This window comes from Ascaphus truei, chromosome 13 (genome assembly GCF_040206685.1).
Source record: "Ascaphus truei isolate aAscTru1 chromosome 13, aAscTru1.hap1, whole genome shotgun sequence".
NCBI lineage: Eukaryota > Metazoa > Chordata > Amphibia > Anura > Ascaphidae > Ascaphus > Ascaphus truei.
The window spans coordinates 22,122,005-22,144,523 of NC_134495.1; the positions used below are offsets into that span (position 1 = coordinate 22,122,005).

General features: G+C 42.2%; 1 protein-coding gene across 9 annotated transcripts; it reads left to right on the forward strand.

The window, feature by feature from the left end:
* The first annotated feature begins 87 nt into the window (after positions 1 to 87).
* On the forward strand, positions 88 to 21,312 carry HORMAD2 (HORMA domain containing 2). 9 transcript variants are annotated; one of them, XM_075568887.1, is made up of 13 exons: positions 88 to 239; positions 901 to 1,062; positions 2,964 to 3,108; positions 5,820 to 5,883; positions 8,079 to 8,115; positions 10,912 to 10,932; positions 11,021 to 11,047; positions 12,290 to 12,357; positions 13,584 to 13,732; positions 14,542 to 14,828; positions 16,080 to 16,185; positions 17,396 to 17,454; positions 21,072 to 21,312. In XM_075568887.1, exons 2-13 carry the CDS (start codon positions 943 to 945, stop codon positions 21,168 to 21,170), a joined length of 1,182 nt encoding a protein of 393 aa, XP_075425002.1. In that variant the 5' UTR covers positions 88 to 239; positions 901 to 942; the 3' UTR covers positions 21,171 to 21,312. The 9 variants fall into 9 exon arrangements, with proteins under 9 accessions (XP_075425002.1, XP_075425007.1, XP_075425006.1 ...); XM_075568892.1 differs by having other exon boundaries at positions 13,584 to 13,726; XM_075568891.1 differs by having other exon boundaries at positions 13,587 to 13,732.
* The last annotated feature ends 1,207 nt before the right edge of the window (positions 21,313 to 22,519 follow it).

The window sequence follows — 22,519 nt, forward strand, 5'->3', positions numbered from 1 at the left end:
ACGTCACCTGCGCCGGGAGAGTGCGCGCAGTACAGGAAAAGGCACGAGTTTGTCACGTGCCTTGCCCACGCCGGGGAAGGGGGAGGGGGAGGGGGGTGTGTGTGAAGGTGAAGAGTCCTCCACCGCAGCTGATTAGCCGATATGAGTCAGGTGACCTCGTAGGTCCATGCGCACCGCGCTCGGGGCATCTTGGCGGGAAGAGTGCGGCCCTGAGGTGATGGAGGCGTCGAATGAATAAAGTGAGAAGCTGAGAGTCTGTTTGTACGTGTATACCGTGCATAGTGTATATATAAAGATGAGATTATATACCGTGCATAATGTATATACAGATATATACCGTGCATAATGTATATACAGATATATTATATACCGTGCATAATGTATATACAAAGATATTGTGTACTGTGCATAGTGTGTATATACAGAGATATTATATACCGTGCATAGTGTGTATATACAGAGATATTATATACCTTGCATAGGGTGTGTGTACAGAGATATTATTTACCCTGCATAGGGTGTGTACACAGATATTATATACCCTGCATAATGTATATATCGTGCACAATCTATATACAGAGATATTGTATACTGTGTGTGTGTGTGTGTATACACACACACACACATACACACAGTGGTGTGAAAAAGAAAGTACACCCTCTTTGAATTCTATGGTTTTACATATCAGGACATAATAACAATCAACTGTTCCTTAGCAGGTCTTAAAATTAGGTGATGAACAGCAACAGATGACATATTACACCGTGTCATGATTTATTTAACAAAAATAAAGCCAAAATGACATTACACTAATGACATTATTGGCAAAACAGCCAGTGGCGATGATAGTAGTGACAGAAGTATAAGTGATTATTGTAATGTGATCTTTCCTACTCACAGGTGCCTGGTCATTCCTTGTTTGTGTAACTCTTACTATGGTGAATGGGACTGGAGAGCCATGGCCACAGCCCAGGAGTCCCGGCGGAAGCAGAAGTCACAGAAGGTACTGTACAGGGAGTGGCTAACAGGGTCGAACACCAGGAGGTAAAACAAATCCCAAAGGTGATTTAAAAAAAAATGCAAAATGCGGCACAGTGCTTGAAGCGGTGTAGAAAACGTAGTTGTACTCTGTGTGGCTCATAAAATGTCTGCATCTACTTAAATGTTGAGGGAAAGCTATTTAGACCATATATTGCAAATATATATATATATGTGTGTATGTGTGTGACGGGGAGGAAGGGGTTAATACCCGATTTGCTATGCATTACTGTGGTTGCCCTGTCCCAGACGTTTTTGTCCCCCATTTACAAGCCACTCCCTGGCTGCCATGTTAAAAGACAAAATGCATTGCTCGCCATACCCTCTAACCGACACATGATGGCAGTATAGACGCTGGCATTTCAATGAGAAATACTGATTCTAGAACGAAAGCCCCCAGAAACCTGATTTTTGAGGTGCAAATACAGTGAGCCCCTACATGCACATAGATATAAAAATTACAGTTATAACACAAACGAAACATGTTGTTTTAATAAAGTGTGTAAAAACTACAGATCTTAAATGTAAGGCAGGATGTATGTTGGAAAGCCAGAGAGGAACAACTGGGAGATGGGTGAATGAGCTGTAGGTGTTTTTATGACGGAGCCTCAAAGGAGTCTCAATGAGCTGTAGATATTTTTTTAACGGAGCTTCAAAAGGGGTCTCACAGATTTAGAGTCTCCCTGTCTAAAAGGGTGTCAGTTATGAAAAGACCCAGATACCCATAAGTTATACACGGCCGGCATTCTGAGGTATCACAAATGCCAGTCTATTGACATCTATTGGTCAAAAATCAGACTGAGCGGCACCAAGTAATGGTGTAGCCCACGTATGCTAAGTGGCATGGGCGTCATCCTGACCCATGCACCCTGCCCACTGGACAGCCCTTTTGACGGGTCTTATGAACTGTGGGTAACTTGGCTATTCGTGGTTTTTTTTATTCCCACGAGGGGATTGGATCCACATGTTAAAGATAGCTTTGGGCAGTCTATAACTGTGGCTCCCCAGGTATCCCCAGTGTGATTCCTGACTTTTAATCCATGATGTAAAGATGCAAGACTTTGTTCCAGCCCAGCAGCAACTGGTCCAGGAGTGAAGGGGTTAATAACAAACTAACCACAGGACTTTTAAAACCAAGGCTGCATTTCTTGCACTTGCAAGCAAAGGACAATTTATTTCGTTCCCTTATCCCAGTGAGTTTTGTTTTAAGTGTATTCTGCAAATGTCGTGTGTTTGTCTATTAAGGAAATAAATCACAATTTATTTTGCAACTTGTTCTGTTCAATCAAGTACCCAGAAATATAAATGTGTTGATAAAGTTGGTGTCATCGTGACAATATATATTTATATATATATATACGTAACAGTGTTCGACAAACCTATACATTTGCACGCCCCGGGCGAGTGGATTTAACATCGTGGCGAGCGCCTATTGGCCCAAGCAGCACACATGTGGTACTAGGTGGCGAGTAGAGTTTTTTTGTTCGGCGAGTAGATTTTTTGGTGATTTGTCGACCACTGTATACACACACACACACACACACACACACACACACACACACACACACACACACACACACAATATTTGTGTAGAAAGCAGAAAGGGAGAGAAGCTTCCTTAAGTAAATCCATTTTTCTTTAAAGAGAAATTGGAAATGTAAGTGTGTAAATGAGAGAATAGTGGCACTGTGGGGTAGCAAATTAAAAAGTAGTGGTACTCTTCACCCTCTAGCACCGTCACACTTGGGTCACTGTTCACGGATCACCAGAAGACACATCTGGTACAGGGTTTGCTGTATTTGTTCCACTCCTAATAAATGAAAAAGTACTTATTTCCTTTCTATAAAGCACCAAAGATGTAACCTGGATTACGTGAGATTCTGCAATCTAAAACCATGTGTATAAATCTGCTACTTCCCTTCCAGGTAATGGTGAAGTTTCCTGAGAAGATAGCGTTGGTGCAGGAATCTTTGGTGGTGGTAAAAAAGCTATTGTCCATCTCGGTGTCTTCTATAACCTACCTGCGAGGGCTTTTCCCAGAGAGCTCTTATGGCACTCGTTATCTAGATGGTAAGGTGTGTGTGTGTGCGTGCGTGTGTGTGTGTGTGTGTATGTATATGTGTATATATATCTATATATATATATATATATATATATATAATCTCTCTCTCTACAATAATGCAACCTTCAACAGCTGCAGAGGGGGTATGTCACGGGAGACCAGTATCTTTTAACACCTTTTATATTTGTATCGGGATCATGCATTAGGCAAAACAAAGTAGTAGAAACAAAATGTAGTTTATTTTGGTAAACCCACGTATAACAAGAAGAATTACACAATATACAGGTAAAAGTGCACTTACTGAGGGTCTGGGGGGGGAAATCTAGGCTCAGGGCGCCCACTTGGATGAGCTGACCCTGATATACACCCGCTTCTGGTCCTTTTTTCGGCTTCAATTCCTAGCCGCAACTGCTACGTTCGATTTGTAGAACTTGGCCGCAAAAGACGGGACTTAGACTCTGTGAGGCAGACTTTCCCAGCTTCAAAGCGAAGCCGGTTGCTCTGCTATTTGCAACAGAGCAACTTTGAAAAGCCCGCCTTAGTTTCATCGACACAAGTCACTGGAAGGTCTGGTTCTCTGCCTCGGCCATCTCCTTACATACACTCCGCTAAGCTATCCTTACCATGGAGGTTGGAGGAGCGACCATTCAGAGTGTGGGAACCCTATCCCTCTAGCCCAGTGATTCCCAACCAGGGTTCCGTGGAACCCTGGGGCTCCTTGAAGCAGTCTCAGGGGTTCCTCCTACAGACCACAGACCCCCTCCTCGGGGTGTTTTTTTTTGGTATGTATTTTGTACGGTGGATTGAGTGAGAGTGGGGTAATTGACGGAAGGTAGGGGCGAGTGAAAGAAGGGAGACGGGAGGGAGTGAGGAAAAGAGGGAGTAAGAGTGAGACACATGGGATAAATACATGCGAGTCGGGAGAGGGGGAGAGTTGGTGAGACGGATGGGAGAGAAAAACATGGGTAGAGGGTGGGAAATAGAGGTGGCTCTTGAGGTGTGAAATTTTGTGACTAACCCCTGTCGAACCTAATATGTGTCAGCCAGATAGGGGTTCCCCGAGATTTTTTTAAATACTTCAAGGGTTCCTCCAAACAAAAAAGGTTGGAAATCACTGCTCTAGCCAATAAACAGGGGCTCGTCGACATACCAGTACTGCAGCGGCTGCTGCCTCCGATCCGCCCTCTGCTGGAGCGCGCGCACCTGCTCCTCTTCTACCAGGTCACGGACCTTAGCTCCGCCCCCTCGGCTGCGCACTGTGTGCACGCGTGACGTCACGCAACGAGCCCCAGCTGCGAGTCAAGATTGCTGTGAGCCCTGGTCTTCCTGCAGCCTATCCCTGTCTCCGCTGGGGCCACGCCTCTGCTCCGCCTCCTGCCTCATTGGTCACTTCCTGTATAAGATCCTGCCCAGTGCTCCATCTCATTGCTGAGCATAACTTTGTGTAGACTTTGTGCGCCTGTCTTGTCTTGTTCTCTGCAGTTAACCTCTCGTGTACCGACCTGGCTTTGCATTTGGATTCTCTCTGGCTCTTGATCCCTGGTTTACGGATAACGACTACGAGTACCTCTCCAACCCCAGACCACAGGCTTACGGACTTCAACTAATGAAAAAAAGGGTGGGGATGGGGAGTGATCAACTTAAGCGATTCTAATTAACAAATGAATTCAACCGATAATTATAAAGTGGGTGCAAACTGAACTGAAAGTGAATCAGTGAAATAGAGAGTACAAAAGTCAATGTACCCCAGAGAGGATTCACTTAAATGCACACCACTAATTTAAAATATAACCTTTAAGTTTTATTACTTAAAACATATATTACCGAGTGTTTGTGTAACTGTGTTTTAAAAAGAAATTAAATTGAAAATTAAACAAAGTGCCTAGATCTCCTCAAGTGTATGACCACTTAGACATATAATTCAATTGTCAAGTGGTGGATAATAATAGGTACACATCAGCACAGGTGGAATAATCCACCAAAAATGGATTGCATAATGCAAAAAAAAGAAGAGAGAAAGAGAGGCGCCTGCCTGCTGCAGAGACCAGGAGCGGGTGCTCTGTTCAGCGGAGCTGGTTTCGTTCTCATTCCAAACGGGACTATTTCTATAGCTGCAATCGGGATCGGGTGCTTTCCCTACCAGATTTGATGCTCTTTTTAATCTGGACATTTAATTTCCTCGTCCCCCGCCTTGGCGGTTCATTCACGGGACCATCAGCATCCCTATGATGACCCTGGGAGTCCGGTAACATTGTATCGTTGATGGTTCATACATTTGTACATCTAGCAAATGTTTGTTTTTCATGTGCTTTTTATTATGTGCAGATTTATACGTATACCTCCTATTTGTTTTATTTATTTGTTTTTATTTTTACTAAAATCATTTCTGTGAGATTTTTTGCGCTGGTTTTGCATTCAAACATACAGATGTTGCCAGATTTGCTGTCCTCGGAGCAGCGGTGAAGGTAAAAGCCACGATGACCTGTGAGGAGCCCGTACTTTCACACCGTACTTCCGGCTGTGTTAATTCCTGCTGCCGGGTGATGCTGTGGTTGCATTCCCCTGGCTTTTCCCTACACCTGGGACAGCAAGTCTGGCTACAAGCGTATGATCAAGCAGGATCCTTGTGTGTGTGTTTACTTCCGTGCAGAAATAAAGACCTCAGATCTACATGTTAATGACTAATTCAATTTCTCCCATTTTCCGTTTTTTTTTACAGGACTCTGTTTAAAAATTCTCCGTGAAGATAAGAGCTGCCCGGGATCTCTGCAGGTTGTAAAGTGGTAAGTGACGGCCACTGTGAATATAATCTTGATGACATTTCTCTGGCCTCATGAGCAACAAATGATGCTTCTATATTTCACAAATTGTTTGTGAAATATATCATAATAATTGAAGAACGGGGATGTTTTCAGAGATAAAAAATTCTTATCTGCTAAGTGGTGCTATTCCATAAGACATTCTGGCGTCTGAAGACACCTTACAACCCCTCAAAGTGTAAATAAGCTTTAAAGTGTCCTCCGGCACTGACCGGTGTCTTATAGAATAGCCCCACCTAATTCAAATAGGCCAAAGTGTTCTAACAAATCATTTCTTTAACAGCTTGCCACGCAAAAAAATATTGCTAACTAGAGTTTATTCATTCAATTTATGTTTGTGTTTTATTTATTTATTTTGGACAAACCGTCAAAACTGAGCCACTTGCAGAAAAGACAGGATGGTAATCCCTCTACACCAGGCCCGTCAAACCCAGAATAGATTGGCGGCTGATTCTTAAATCCGACTGCCAGACACGGGCCGCCCCAGAGTTTTTCTTTTTTTTTTATATATATAAATAGTCACAATAACATACACTTTTTTATTTTCTGTATTAGAAATACGTAAATGTTGCGTGTATCTCTCTCCCATTCTCTCCCCATCCCACCTTATCTCCCTCTCTCCCCCATCCGTTGTCTCTCTTCCCTCATCGTTGCTCTCACTCCCCCATCGCTGCTATCTCTCTCATCCCTTCTCGATCCCCCATCCCTCCTCTCTCTCCCTCCCCCATCCCTCCTCTCTCTCCCTCCCCCATCCCTCCTCTCTCGTTCTCTTTCCATCCATTCTCCCTCCCTTCTCTTCTCTCTCTTCTCCGCATCCCTTCTCTCTCTCTCTCTCTCTCTCTCCCCTATTGCTTTTCCCCATCCCTTCTCTCTCTCTCCCCTATAGCTTCTCTCTCTTCTCCCCATCCCTTCTCTCTCTCCCCTATAGCTTCTCTCTCTGCCCTATCACTTCTCTCTCCTCTCTATACCTTCTCCACAGTACACACAGACACACAATACCCCCCTGCCCCACAGTACACGCACACAATACGCCCCGCCCCACAGTACACACGCAATTCCCCACCTGCCCCACAATACCCTCTCCCCACAATATACACACAATTACTCCCTCCCCACAATACACACACACACAATACCCACTACCCACACAAAACCATCCTCCCTCACAAATCCCACACCCCACACAATATCCGCCAAAACCCACACAATACCCCCTCCCCACATAATACCCCCTCCAACAAAACCTTACCTTAGTGAGAGCCTCCAGTGCCGCATAGTCACAGAAGTTGGGCCCTACTTCTGGTGCTCATCCGGGGGAAGAGGAGGCCTGATTCAGCTGGGGGAGACAGGACCAGCGGTGGAGAGAGGAGACCAGGCAGCTTGATACAACTTCCAGTGCCGGACCCCCCGCAGCCGCCAGGACGGATGTCCCATCTCTCCTCCCTTATTTGAGTGCAGGGTCTTGTTCTCTCACTGTCTCGCTCTTTCACTCTCTCATTGTCTCACTCTCATAATTTAACCCACATAGGGGTGTGTAAAAAAAAATGCTATATAAAAATACAGTGTGTTACATAATAGATGCGGTTGAAAAAGACACATGTCCATCGAGTTCCACCTTTGTAAAACTGTATTGTTCCAGGGGAAGGCAAACAAAAAACCCCAGTGACACATTATCCAATGATATCTCACAAGGGGAAAAATAAATTCCTTGCAGACTCTAATACTGGCAATCAGATTACTCCCTGGATCAACATCCTTGCCATGTTTACTCATTTGGTATATCCCTGTTTATCTTTCCTTTCTAAAAAGACATCCAACCTTTTTTATTTAACAAATCTATTGTATCTGCCATCACAGTCTCCATGGGTAATGAATTCCACAATTTAACTGCCCTTGCTGTAAAGAACCCTTTCCTTTGTTGCTGGTGAAATCTCCTTTCCTCCAACCTTAAGGGATGCCCCCGAATCCTTTGTACTGATCTTCGGATGAATAGTTCTTTTGAAAGCTCCTTATATAGTTATCATATCCCCTCTAAGCTGCCTCTTTTCCAATGTAAATAAATCTAATTTAGCTAGCCCCTCCCCATAAATCAGATTGGTTGTTTAATAATACCTAAGAATACCGTTCTCTGTAGTTATTTTTTGTGTGCTCTGTTTCAGGATTCAAGGATCCTTCGATGCCTTAGAGAAAAATTATGTTAGTATATTTACTTTTTTTTATATGCATACGTAATGCAAAGTAATATCGATACGGGTATTGGATATCCCTTTCCTAATTTACTTGAAATACTGGGGCCTTGAGAATCCAAGATGTCTCAGTCATGTTTTCCAACTACTAAGAGATCCATCCTGGTACATGCTATTTTTTTTTTTTTGCATAGATGGGTACTCGATACCCTTTACTTTGCCAAAGAACTGATGTAGGTTCCTTACATACATACATACATGCATACATACATATATTTTGTACAACTGTTCCACAGGTCCAAGGCGAAAATGACCATGCACCATTCAGCACAGTGCCTACGCGCCTACAGGCAGAGAGGCGCGTTGACGCGGGAGCTTTTTGAAAAGACATGAAATCTTGTCTTTTTCAGGCGGCTGTCCCGTGACGTCAGCACACGTGAGCTGGTTCAGCCAATGAGGGCGAACCAGCTTTGTGACGCCCCCGCCACCCGCCTACAATCTCCTGCAGCCAAGTTCAAACATCGTTTGGGCTGCAGGATTGTGCGCGGTGGTGCGCTCGCTCGTTCGCAAGCGGCCACCATAATCCCAGCCTAATATGCGATCTGCATTTGTGTGTAAGAACTCAGCGGGCCGCTAGGTGGCGATAATGCCTCACTAAAAACAGATCAAAGCCAAGAGCGTCCCACATTCGTGCTTTCCGAAGTCTGCAGCACCTCGCAGTATTTCTGTGTAACAGCTCGTCTGGCACAGGGGCAAACCCTGCATTCCAGAAGAATGTGTTGCCCCCTCGTTGGTTAAATGGTCAGACTGCGGCCACTTTCCCTGTTTGTTTTTATGTATTTTACCTTGTATTGGTAGATGGCTAAGAAAGGTTAAGGTTCGCAAAAAGAAATAGGATTGCAGCGAGATATTTTTTGGTCACTGAGAATATCTACGTAGTCATTGGGATTCCAAAGTAATTGATTAAGTTTAATATCGAAGGGTTATCTGAACATAGTGGCCACATTGTGATAGTTCTCTTCGGAAAGGAATATCTTTACTTTAACAACCTGCTGTACAGAGCCCTTTATTTTTTGTGGATAATCACGACTAAAGTTGTAATTTTAAAAAAGCAGCTCGATTTCAGCTCTTCTGCATAAGATTTCACCTTTTCCCTCCTTTCATGTTATAATCCACTTCAGCATTCCAACACAATAATGTCTCCTGTAGTATGTGCAGTTTATTTTATTATTTTTAAACTATTTATTTTGCATTTACAATGGGGCACAGAGATTAAAAAAATAGGTAAAACAACATGGAGGAGACAATATAACCGGCGCTTACACGAGTCCTCAGGTACAGGCAAAAGCATTTTTCACGGTCGTTGCATTACAACGTTGCTGGATTCAAACCTGACACACTCTGTCGTGGTAGGGAAGGGAAGGGAAGGAGAGGAGGGACTGGAACCTCCTCAGTGTTTCGCATTCAATAGCCACCTAAAGAGCTTGGCATAGCTTGAGCTCACCAGTCCACCCCACCATGTCTCAGTAGTGTTGCCTGGCTCAGGTTTAATCCGCCTGAACTCTCCTGTGCTAGCTATGGGCCCCAGGTCCTGGCAAACCTATGGGAGGCCCCCATGAAAATATGTTGTTATCTTTTCCAGGGCACGAGTTTGCCATATCCTTCGCTTACCGACATTAAGATTTGGCCCTGTCTGATCAATCCAGCAAGCCGCTATACAGCGCCTTGTGGCAAGGAGCATGTGAGGTTAATTTATATGTAGTAGGGTCAGGAGAGTAAAAGTCCCGAGCTAGAGCTGCACAGCTGAAGCAAAATTCTTTGTAGCATAGATCACAATAAATGTCAGTATACTCCGTACTTTTGGAGTGATAGAGGATAAGGTACGGGTGCAAAATTAGTCAATATATTTTTTGTAGATCTGGTAACAGTGTTCCCTCGTCTAGGGTATGATGAATGAATAATCACAGTCCAGTAATAAATCCAGGAGAATGAGGGTTTTCGAAACAGACACTGGGTATAGAGAGGGGAGGAGGGGGGTATAGACACGTCGGGTCACAGTCCAGTTAAGACTCAGGGTGGCCCGAGTAACCACTCCCTCCACAATCGCAGCCAGCGATAACCCCAACCAGATACAAAAGTCAGCATATGAAGATATGATTGCCGCAATAACCGCTCGATAGTGCACCCGACCTGAGAGCATATGATCCAGACTCCGTGGGCGTGCTGTCTGCGCAAGAGTAGGAGAGGATAGATGAGCTGGATGGCAGGAAAAAGTAGAGCACCGCTCCAAATGCAAAAGACGGGGATCCAAACGCAGTGCGTGAAACGCGTAAGTGGATTACGTTTGTGTGATCACCGTGTTGCTAGCGGTTCCGGTCTGACAACAAACGACCTGTTTTATCAGCATATTCTGTTTGGATCCCTATCTTTTGCATGCAGAGCGGTGCTCTCCTTTTTTCCTGCCATCCAGGTAATTTATCCTCTAATTTATTTGAAGCTTTACATAGGGCCAGGGGGAGGCCTTCCCAGCAGCGCCCATCATGGGTCTGGGACAGGTGTCGAATCTAGCATTGAGCCGGCCCATTAGAACACCTGTCTCCATGGTGAGACAATGTTAGCGCAGGTTCACCAGATGTGGGGGAGAGAGCCGTGTTGGCCGCAGCCCCGAAAGCACAGGGGCGAGTTGGGGGTGTTTATGGCGTACATTCCTGTACAGTTTATTTTAAACAAAGACTTAAAACAAGAAAATGCCCAGCTCCCACTTGTTTCAATAAAAATATAATGGAGTACTACTTTCTTTTTCTAGTTGCGCATGGCAGTCTTAACTGTGAGTATCAGCACATTCCATCTCTTTTGCTAACACAGAGGATGTTTAGGAATTTAGAGCCTGGCTAACTTCCTTTTACTTTGTTTAGTTTTACACTGACCCGTCGGATCCAGAGGTGAGTAGACTGCATGCAATGGTATTGTAGAAAGAATTAGACGGGTGTGGTTCAGCGTCTCTGCTGGGATACAGGCCCAGCTAATACTGATAATATATACAGTGTTTGTAGTAATGTCACTGCCATTGATGTGAAGTGAACTTGGTTCAAATCCCCAGTGTCCGCTCCTTGTGATCTTGGGCAAGTCACTGTATTTGTGGCACCAATCTTGGATTGTAAGCTCTTCAGGGCAGGGACTCAGTCTGCCTATAACATGTTCTGCATACACAGTCAGTCCTATATAAAAAATATATATATATATACATATATTATTAAAAATATGTTGCCAGCTATAGGAAAGTTTAATATTCATTTTTATTATAACAATCCAACATTTATAGCCATGATGTGTTATTTATCAGAGGTTCCTAATGGTTTATTCTATTAACAGTAAACATTAATGATTAAGATCTCTCCAAAGTTCCTGGGATCAGTTTTATAGTTTGCAGAAGAAATGTAATTATGATTCATTGCCTCATCCCACATCTATTACTCAATATCACCCCCCAACCCCTTCTCCTTCCGCTTTCACACATTTGCCCTTTGGGATATGGAGTATAATGGGTCTAGGTTATGTTATTAAGTGAGTCACGGGCTCTTTTGACGTGTATATACAGTAGTATTTGTTTCCTTTCCCTTTTTAGTCCATGACCAATGTTAATATCTGGTGAAGTTAAGATTAAGAGTTGGATTTATTTTAATAAGAGATGCATTAGTGTGAGTAACTGAGCCATAAATAGAAATATCCCTTCGTTTCAGCCGTGTCACAGAAGACTATAATGTTACTGTATGGTTCTTTTATGTTATTAAACAGAGGTAAAGGACACAATAGAAAAATGTAGACTAAATCATGGTTTGCTTTGTAATTATTTTTGTAAATATACATGTTAATTGTACAGATTCTTTACTCCAAGTGTGATGCAGTTGCATAATAAAACACAATACTTTGAGGGGCATGATAAATTGTCATAGCTATACTAAACAGTGCAAAGCAGCAGTGCATGGTCAGGCCTTTGAGGAAACCGTTTAGGGAATATGGGCCATTGTTCTACTTTTGCTGTTGCTCCATTGGTTTTGTGCCTGTTGTTCTATTCTTGGCTCTTTCTCTTCACAACGCAATGCTTCATACTTCTGTAAGGGAAGATATATATTTATTTATTTGGTATATGTATTTTTTTTAAATTGAAAATGTATGTTCTCCAGAGCGTGACTGAACTCTATCAGTTCAAATTCAAATACACAAAAGAAGGTCCGAAAATGAACTTGATCAGGTATGTATGTATGTATGTCTGTCTTTATTTATATAGCGCCGTTAATGTACATAGCGCTTCAAAGCAGTAATGCACGTGACAATCATAAATAACAAACAATACAAATAACAGATCATGGGAATAAGCGCTTCAGACATAAAAGTAACATTTCGGAAGAGGAGACCATGCTCCGAGGAGCTTACAATCTAATTGGTGGGGAGAACGTACAGAGACAGTATGAGGGTGTTCTGGTAACTGTGGCTGCAGGGGGCCAAGCTTTATGTATCAGGTGTATAGTTTTAGCCACGATGCTACTCATATGCTTCTTTAAGCAGGTGGGTCTTAAAGGTGGATAGAGAGGGTGCTAGTCGGGTATTGAGGGGAAGGGCATTCCAGAGGTGTGGGGCAGTCAGTGAGAAAGGTTTAAGGTGGGAGAGGGCTTTAGATACAAAAGGGGGTAGAGAGACGACATCCTTGAGCAGAACGCAAGAGTCGGGATGGCGCATAGCGAGAAATTAGAGTTGAGATTTAAGGAGGGGCAGAAGAGTGTAAAGCTTTAAAAGTGAGGCGGAGAATTGAGTGTGAGATGCGGGATTTGATAGTGGTGAAGTACTATAGCAACATTTCCTACCTGTAACGTCTGCACAAGATGTCTTTGTTTTAAAGTTGCATTCTTAGTGGTGATTCGCTTACCTGCAGTATCCATCTGTGATCTCTTCACCCATTTCATTTAAGAACCATTAATGTAAGCAACTGCTATCACCCTCTCTTTTTAGAAAAACATAGTTTTTCTAATCAAATAATTAGTAAACTTTCCTTTTGTTCTTTCCGATTGACTGATCAGTTTAAGAACAAAAATAGAATAAACTCCCGTATTGCGGATCACACATAATATTTTCGTCCCTTGAACTTCCTTTGCACTCAGCCACGAAATCATTATATATTATAATATATATTATCCCTATAGCTTTGCTGGTGCTGTCACTCAACAAATCTGTCATTAGATTTGAAAAGTCTTGAGAGGAAAGCACCTTTCTATTGGATTTTAAAATCTGCTTTGTATATAACACCTTTTCAAAATCCTTTTGCCGTTTGTGGCAGGGGATTCTTGCCATTCAGTTTTATTTTTTGTTACAGTTCTGAGAATTTGTTTTGTTTTTGCTAAATTGCTGCATTTGGCATCTGGGTTTTCTACTTCATGTAACCTCACATTTTCTTTAACTGTTTTAATTTATTTAATCCGGCAGCAGAACGAGCCTGGAGGGTGGAGTGAAGAGTGAAGACTTGAAGGAAGCCAGCACCCTGCTGCTCCGTAAACTGTACATGTTAATCCAGAACCTGGGGCCTCTTCCAAATGATGTCACCGTGACCATGAAACTGTACTATTACAGTGAGGGTTCGTGTGGGGCGGTTGTTACACTTTGGGGCAGATCGCGCTGGAAAAGAGTTGTGAATTCTACCGTTGAAAGGAGTTCGTTCTTATTGTTCAGTCCCAGGTCGACATACTACAGTACTTGGTTTTCCAGTGGGTGTTTTCCTGAGGACATAGCTTTGCCAGAGGGACCTGCAACACATGCTCACCCCCCCCCCCCCTGCTCTAGGATGTATGCTTCTTTCTCGGGGGGGATTGCAAATATACAGTAGCAGCCATTCCCAAACAACGGCTATAAGTATGTTCCCAAACGTATAAATAAAAAGTATTTATACGTTTGGGAACATGCTATGGCCGTTGTTTGGGAATGGCTGCTACTGTATATTTGCAATCCCCCCCGAAAAAAAAGAAACATATCCTAGAGCAGGGGGAGGGGCAACTACAGTCCTCAAGGGCCACCAACAGGTCAGCTCTTAAGGATATCCCTGCTTCAGCACAGGTGGCGCGCAATCAGTGGCGCAGTCTTTCTGACTGCACCACCTGTGCTGAAACAGGGATATCCTTAAAACCTGACCTGTTGGTGACCCATTGGAGTTGGCCACCCCTGTCCTAGAGCATAGTAAAGAAATCTGGAGAGAAAAAATGTAGACAGAATTTAAAAGGTTTGTTAAAATATGAAATCTGCATAAGAAAAAGTCACCTAAATACCATTGATTTCACCTCTTGACTACTACGGTTTTATGGTAACACTCGTTCATTGTTTGATACATCTCTTACTATAGTACCTCAGAATTACTTGGTACTAATAGTCACCTGTGTGCCTTACTGAACAGTAACCCCTGACGACTATCAGCCCCCTGGCTTTAAGGAGGGAGAGAGCCCCGACAGGTTGGTGTTTATGGGGGACCCCGTAAACCTGAAAGTGGGATCTGTCTCAACGGGGTTTCACGCCATGAAACTGAAAGTAACGACGGACAGCGAGAGGACAGCGGCCATGGGGGAGAAGTTGGTGGAAAGGAACAGCATGGAGATATCCCACCAAGGGCTGGACTGTGACGAGGAGAATGACGAGGAGCGATGCAGCAGGGGTGAAACAGGCCTAAATTCCAAGAGTGCGGAGGTAACCATTAAAATCCCTTTCAAGGGCTATCCAATACATTGCAAAGAGGCAAACGGGTTCGTTTTCACAGTTGACTCCAGGAAAATCTGTCTCACTAACTTATTTTACTTCAGAAGAAATGCAATTATTGAATGATTCATGTATGTAGACACTAGAAATATTGTTAAATCATTACTTCATGGCTGTGTCCCGGCTCCTGAGGGATAACTGCTGTAGTTGTGTTGATGTCATCAGAGTCTTTCTTCACTGTTATTTATAGAAGTCTGTATTGTGTCTGCCGCAGTCTTTAAAGCACATGGTAATGTAAATAAAAAATGGCGTGCCTAAAATACAAAGAGAATAAACAAGTTTGGCGATTTAAACCTTGCTTAATAAAGGTTTGTTATTTTTTTTTTTATACTACATTCTCGCCAAAAATAAATTCTCAGAGCTTATCCTTTTGTAAAATTTCTGTGATAAAGCTTGCTATTAACATATAGTAATTAACGATTGCGTCTGTATCTTGTACTTAGATCATTTTCAATTTTCTCAACATCTCCATTTCTGACAATCTTCATTGAAATGCCTGCATATCAATCTTCTACTAACTCGCAAATTTGGTTTAATCCCCCCTTCCGCCCCCCCCCCCCCAAAAAGTGTATTATTGTTTACCAAGCATAATGCAGTGATTCGCTAGTCCCCCTGGCAGAGAAGCGGTTAAATGAAACTGCAAGTTTTGGTAATGATGTCGTGCTAGTAGCGTTAATCTGACCTCTAGATCTACAGCCCGTGAATGTCTGTGTTAATGTACTTCTAGTTTTTAAAGGGTCTTCAAGGACACACGAGCAACATAGGGACGTGTTCTTAAACAGTAAGGGCAGGTAAAATATGGGATTCATTACCCATGGAAACTGTGATGGCAAAAACAATAAATGTCTTTAAAAAAAAAGATTGGACATCTTTTTAGAAAGGAAAGGTATACAGGGATATACCAAATAAGTAAACAAGGGAAGGATGTTGATCCAATAGAATTGCAATTACTTGGGAGTCAGGAAGACATTTAATTTTCCCCTTATGAGATATCCTTAGATTGTGTCACTGGGGTATTCTGTTTGCCTTCCTCTGTATCAAAATACTGTAAGTACAAATATAGGATAAGTATCTGTCATCTAAATTTAGCATAGGTTGAACTTTGACATACTGGCACGTCTCTTTTCAACCTCATCTGCTATGTACCTATGCAACATATTTTCTCCTATTTTGTTTCCATAGAACAGCTCATTGCTATTGCGGCCCCAGACAGTAACAAGCCTCACAGAAGATGAGGGCATTCTTTGTGAGAGCAAACAGGGGACTCCGCCCATCCCTCTGGAAACAGGTAGAAGCCGAAAATCCCATGTGTCTGTCACACCTGTAACAAATACGTGTGGTTTGTTTGGATATCCTGAGCTTGCTTTCCAGGCTTCCGGTTACTTCATACTCGAAACCAATTAATTAATAACTCGTTGTCATGTCAATTTCCGGCTGGAAACTTTGTTTTAGAACATTGCTTTTCTCTACTACCATTGAATAGACCAGTGTTTTTTTTGGGGGGGGGGGGGGGGGTTTGGATTGATGAACCCTATAATTACTGTATATTGTGAAATTCTGAGAAACCCAACCCTCATTAAGTGTGTCTGAGATCAGATGTATTGTAAATTATTTTGTATTTGGTCCAATTTTCAAATGACCTGAATATTGCATGGGAACCAGTTAGAGATGCCCGGGGAACCCAAGCGTTCCTAGGAATCGCTGTTGAAAAACACTGCGCTAGACCTCAGCCATACAGTATTTAGCCTTTCTACCGTAGTCATTTTCCAAAAGATATTAAATCACTAATAATAGCGGCAGTGATTCATAGAAGGCCTCGACCTTGTTAGTGGCATCCGAGATATAAGGAGCTATTTATTAACCGGTAGTAGGGCAGACACGGGCACTATCGCATGGAAACTGCCATTGAAGTCATATTAAATAACATATACAGACTGGTACAAATTGATGGCTGTGGAGTAGGCACTTCGGCAAATGCCTTATGTCGAACCAGCATTATCAGATTTCCTCGGTACTCCCTGTTATTGGAAAGCCAGGGTGCTTAGATAATGTCTCCTGAAGGATGTGCACTGATCTAATTATTTCCAAATGCATTAAACTGGTACCTAGCACATTGAAAGACAAGTATGATGCGCTTTACATGCGATTTATGTTCGTTGTCAAGTTATTTTATAAGTGGCCCAGATACAGAGAACCATGATATTTTCTGTTATGTTGGGATTTAGTCTGCAAGCATCTTATGGAAAGCCTGTAGTATGTTACAATATCAGTATGGCGAATGTCACAGTACACATTTGTATGTCACTATTGTACAAATCAGTCACAAGCCGGTAATGTGTTACATTTAAAATCTGTAAAGTTGTTTTAAAACAATGGTAAACTGTGTATGCCATTATAAATTATTCTGAGAGTTTAACGTAAGCTGAGAGTCTTCCTGCCTCATTGCTGGACCACAGTCTCAACATCAAAATAAATGATGTATTTGTTTGTACTTTTAGGGAGTAAAGAGGATATCATGAAGATGCAAGGGATTAGCCGTACTAGTGACCTACACAAGGTAGGCCCCGGCCCTGCAATAATCTGTTAAAGCAGTGACCTCTTCACAGTTTTGAGCTGAGCTCAGTTTATTGTGTGGCACTAGGTTTAAAGCACAGCCCTCCTTCCCCCCCAAAGGTTTTAATCTTTCCTGAACCAGAGCTTACCTGTGGTCCCCTGATGTCTGGGAACCCCCTGTTTCCCATGTGTAGTTATCTTTTGTGCCAGTTTTTACACCCCTTCCCGCTCTCACCCCCCCCCCCCCCCTATAATAATTACAAATAACGACAAATATGAAAAGCAAGTCACAAAATGAAAGTCACAGGTGAGTGTTAAAAAAATAAATCGTAGAACCGGTAGCAAACACCGCTGACTGCCACTTTCCATGTCAAGCATATACAGTAAGGCTGCACTTAAAGTGCCCGCGACGGCGCTCCAAAACAAAACAGTTGACTCTGTCGCAAACGCTTATAGTAAGCGTCGCGACCAAAAATTTGGAAGCCGGGTAAATTTGATTTTTCAGAGACTGTCGCCACATGTGACTGTTTCTGAACCAATCAATGACCCTGTCGCTAGCGTCGTCACTGAAGGTTACATTATAACATTCGCGGGTGGCGACGGGTGTCTTCATCAGTCGATTCGCCATCGCCAGCACTATAAGCGCGGCCTAAGTGTCGCTGTTCTTGCTTTCCTTGGGTCTTCTAGAAAAGGTGCGTCTTAGCAATGGTTAAATAGGGTTTCTTCTTGATTCGGACTGCACCGCGTTTTCAGGCAATTGTCATAATGTTTTTAAAACTACTTCATTACCAGGTCGAACTTACAAAACATTGGTAGTTTTTAATTTGTTTTGGGGCGTGTGTTACTTGGATTCGCAACTTTTCCAAAATGTGTTGAGATTGACACCTTTCTGTGTTAAACAAGTAACTTTCTTATCCGTTGAGTTACATGAGGACACATTGCTGGCAGCGTGGCACTGTGTCACCGTGTCACATGCAATGTTTCGACCGTCAAGGTCTTTATCAAGTGACGTAGTGGCACTATGTCACTTGATAAAGACCTTGACGGTCGAAACGTTGTGTGTTTGGCTCAATAAATGAGTTTGGATTTCAAATCCGTTGTGCCCTGTGCTCCCTCTCTCACTGATTCAGGACTGGAAACAGGCTTTCGTTCAAACACAGGAGCACCGGTAATTGTAGCATTTATATTCTTTTTCTAAGGTGTGCAGCATTCACTTTACTTGTCTGGACCATGTCACATGCGACACAATAAAACTAGAGGAAGCTTTCTAGCGAATAGCAAAGTAAAAAAAACAAACAGTATTTGTGTTAGATCTTTCAAGAACGCTTTTACGATGTATTAGAATTTAAATTATATCTAGGGCAGTTTACAATGAAGAAGCAGGCTGACAACATTGATGCATACAGTAAGTTGCAGATATAGTAATTTGTGGAAAATACCTCAAAATGATTGAGATTATTGAATTAATGCCAGCAGTGTTGGCATCTATTCTAAACCTCTGATTTAAGAAATTCATTAGTAGCGGAATATATTAGTTGTCTGGAAAAAAAAAAGTCACAACTTGACTGAAAGTGGGAATCAAAATTGCCCAATGGTGTTCTATTTGAGGAAACAGTCACATTACATGTATGTGACACTGCATCCTACTTGCTGCCTACGAGATCATGCAAACAAGGCTATTGGTCTTGGTTTTGTCAGTCGAAGTGGTATGATGATAGGGAGATGATACCCAAACCTTTGTGGGCGTTATAGGGAATCCCCTGACATTAGTTTCTCCCTACCCACCCCTAGCTGCTCCACACCATAATGGGTGATGAAATGACAAAGCCATTGAGAACAGAAAGAACAAAGAGTCTATTTCAAGTTGAAGTGCCTGGTTTCATTTTTGTTGGCCCTGCTGTACTACAATATCCTGTTGTGCAACGAGGCCAAAAACAAGAGACAATTCAAGAAAGATGAAACTGATCCATATTTAGATTGTTCTATTTATAGTAAACGATAGTAGGAAGAAAAATATTCAGTGTTTTAACTCATTAACTGCTGGCAATGTATGTGTCACTATCCTCTCCCTCAGGGTTATAAAGGCATGGGCTCTGAAGGCATTGTAATGCTCCATGTTTTTAAACACCGCCTTTGTTTCACGTGATGTATCACTGATCCTAAACCGAAATACTCTTTTCAGTGCATCAATGTGCAGCGCTGTTTCTAACCCCTTAGTGCACGGGTGCGCCAACTTTTCTTGCTGCGCATAAACCAGCCCTTTTTGTAAGAGCTTGAAATATCCGAGTCCAGATGTCCTGACTAAACTCACAACTCTTTGGAGTAAATAAAGTGACCCATATGCCTTTTTATATGATTTATATTAAATAGATCGTGTTGATCCCTTTCCTGCCAGAGGAGCAAACCGCACACTTCTTCTGCAGGATAATAAATAAAGAAATGCGTTCACAGGAAATTCAGTTTTTAATTATCTGAAATATCAAATGCAAATGATGTATCCAGGTTTTTTTTACCACCTCTGGTGTTCTGCGTTGTCGTAAGAGTTAAGCCGGAAACCTCAGCGTGTGGGTTAATGTCGTTTCACTCGCTTTCCAGTTGAAAGAAAAAAGGAAGTGATGCTCTGTGATAAGATTTTAACCACAGAGATAAAATGAAATGGAAGTGGAACAAAAATTACTAATTGAAAGAGGGTATTGGACGGCGGGAAAACTTTTAATTTCCCCCCACCTTTGTGGGTATTCCATTTGCACAGGACTTTCAGGTGAATTTACACTTTGTAATTCTGTGAGGTTTTTCTGAAATTCATCTCGTCTTAAATCTCCAGTATTAAAACCTTTTTTTTTTCATTGCTTATAGTCCCAACAGTCATTAATATGGCATCTTTTGTTCAGCTTTTTCAGCCTAACTTTGCAGTTATCGAAAAAATGTACTTTCAGATATTCATTTGATATTTTGCTTAACCATTTTGATGCCAATGGGGCATTGCAAAGCAGTGATATAATGGTTAATAAAATTAATTCGGGGTTCTGGCAAAATGCATACATTAATTGATAGAAAGTATTTTCACTGACTTGGTAACCTCTTTTAAACAAATACGTTAAATAGACTTCAAGCTGCCATTTTTATTCCCCCCCCCCCCCCACCTTAATACGTGCATCAATACAATCCACACAATGATAAGTAATTAGCTAAGTTGCCGATCGATCAGCGAAGATTCGCCTCGGGGGTTCACTAAATGGCAGTGCAGCAAAAGAGGACCAATGGTGCAAAGTTCTGTGGGGAAGATCATGTGACCAGGCAGTGACTAGATACAATTGGTGCACTGCTAGAGAGGGCAGGGCTCAAAAAGCCTGTTTTAGAAGATGAAGGGGATGTGACTTTGTAAATGGTTGCTATAGAAAAATAGTACAGAACTGATTTATTTAAAAAAAAAAAAAACACACAAATGTAGGATATTGCTTGGTCTGCTGCTTTAAAAAAAGAGGCAGAACAACTATGGCTAGATTGGCTACATATGGAAAACGTAAGCGTTCGAGTCCCAATATCCCGTGCGGACTGGTGTATGATGTACTGTTACACCTGTGGAGTTTACACGCTCTGGTGTTCTTTTGTTTATGGCAGAGTTTGGACCTATCATGCAGTCAGGATGATGGTGGGAGCATGTCCAAGCGCAGGAAAGTCAGTGAGCCTTTGCAGCCGATGACAGCGAAAGGAATCTGAACCAGGCACACACCGCTTCTGTATCTCCCCCGCCTCCCTCCCCCCCCCCAAGTTTCATCCCTACAATACTCACCATTTCATCCATATTGACACTGTACCTACCTGTAAACTGTGAGTATAAATGTGCAAGTATTTCCCCCTGTACTTTAGCTCTGTCTTTCTTGCATGAAAACCACATGATTGATTTTCAATGGATTGGGTTTACTTTGTTGTGTGACTCATTCCCGCAGCTATTCTCAAGCTGGCAGAGGGATCGTTGCCAAAATACGGGTTATTCCCAGGTGATTGTAGTTTGTTGGAAATATTCCCCAGTAGATTAGCGCTATTTGATTTATATAAATGCAACCACACACGCATTTTGTTTAAGCCGAATAAATATTGAATGGTGTGTGTGTATGCATGTATGTATGTATATATAATCGTTGATTTGTTTGTGCCTTTGAAGCATTTTCTTTCAGCATGTCAAGTGAATTCGAATGATTTTGTGGCAATATCAACAATTTCTTTCCCCCCCCCCCCTTTTCTAATTTATTTTTTTATTTTTAATTATTTTTTTTTTGGAACCTTAAAATGTTTATTTTTTAAAGGAGATTGAAGCCATAGAACTCAGCTAATTTACAAATGCTTTTTAATTTTCTGCCCCAAACACTCCACAGTAACTACCCTCCTAAACGTTTGTAATGAAATCCAGTGTGGAATGGAACTGGGACAACTTACTGGTGCAAAATTCCTAGATTTTGCAGGTGCTTTTGATACTGTTGACCATGTTATCTTACTAAACAAACTGCAGTGCTCTGACATAGGGAAACATGCTTTAAACTTGTTTCGCTCGTACCTATCACGTAGATCCCAACATGTGTCTATCTCAGGCTCTAACTCCAACCCCTTGTATATCACCTACGGTTTCCCGCAATGCTCTGTTCTGGGGCACCTACTCTTTTCAGTCTTCATCAATGATCTACCAACAGCTTGTAAGGGAGCTTCAATATACATGTATGCGGATGACACAAGATTAGATGCACACAGCCCTAGACTCTCTGACCTTGAACACGTACTTCAATCTGATTTTTTTTTGAGACGCGAAAACTGGATTTTCTAAAACAAACTGTTTTTTAAACACTAACAAGACTAACAATGGTATTTGCGTCCAAGGCTAAAATTTCTAAAGCTACCAATGATGGAGCTACAGATCAGAACCAACTCTAGTGATGGGGTCTAGGCTTAGTTTTAAATATCTGAGCATATGGTGTGACTTCCATTTAACATTTGGGTTGCACATTGATACCCTGACATCCAAAACCTATGCCAAACTAGTTGTAGTCTATAGGAACAAATCCGCTCTAAACCCG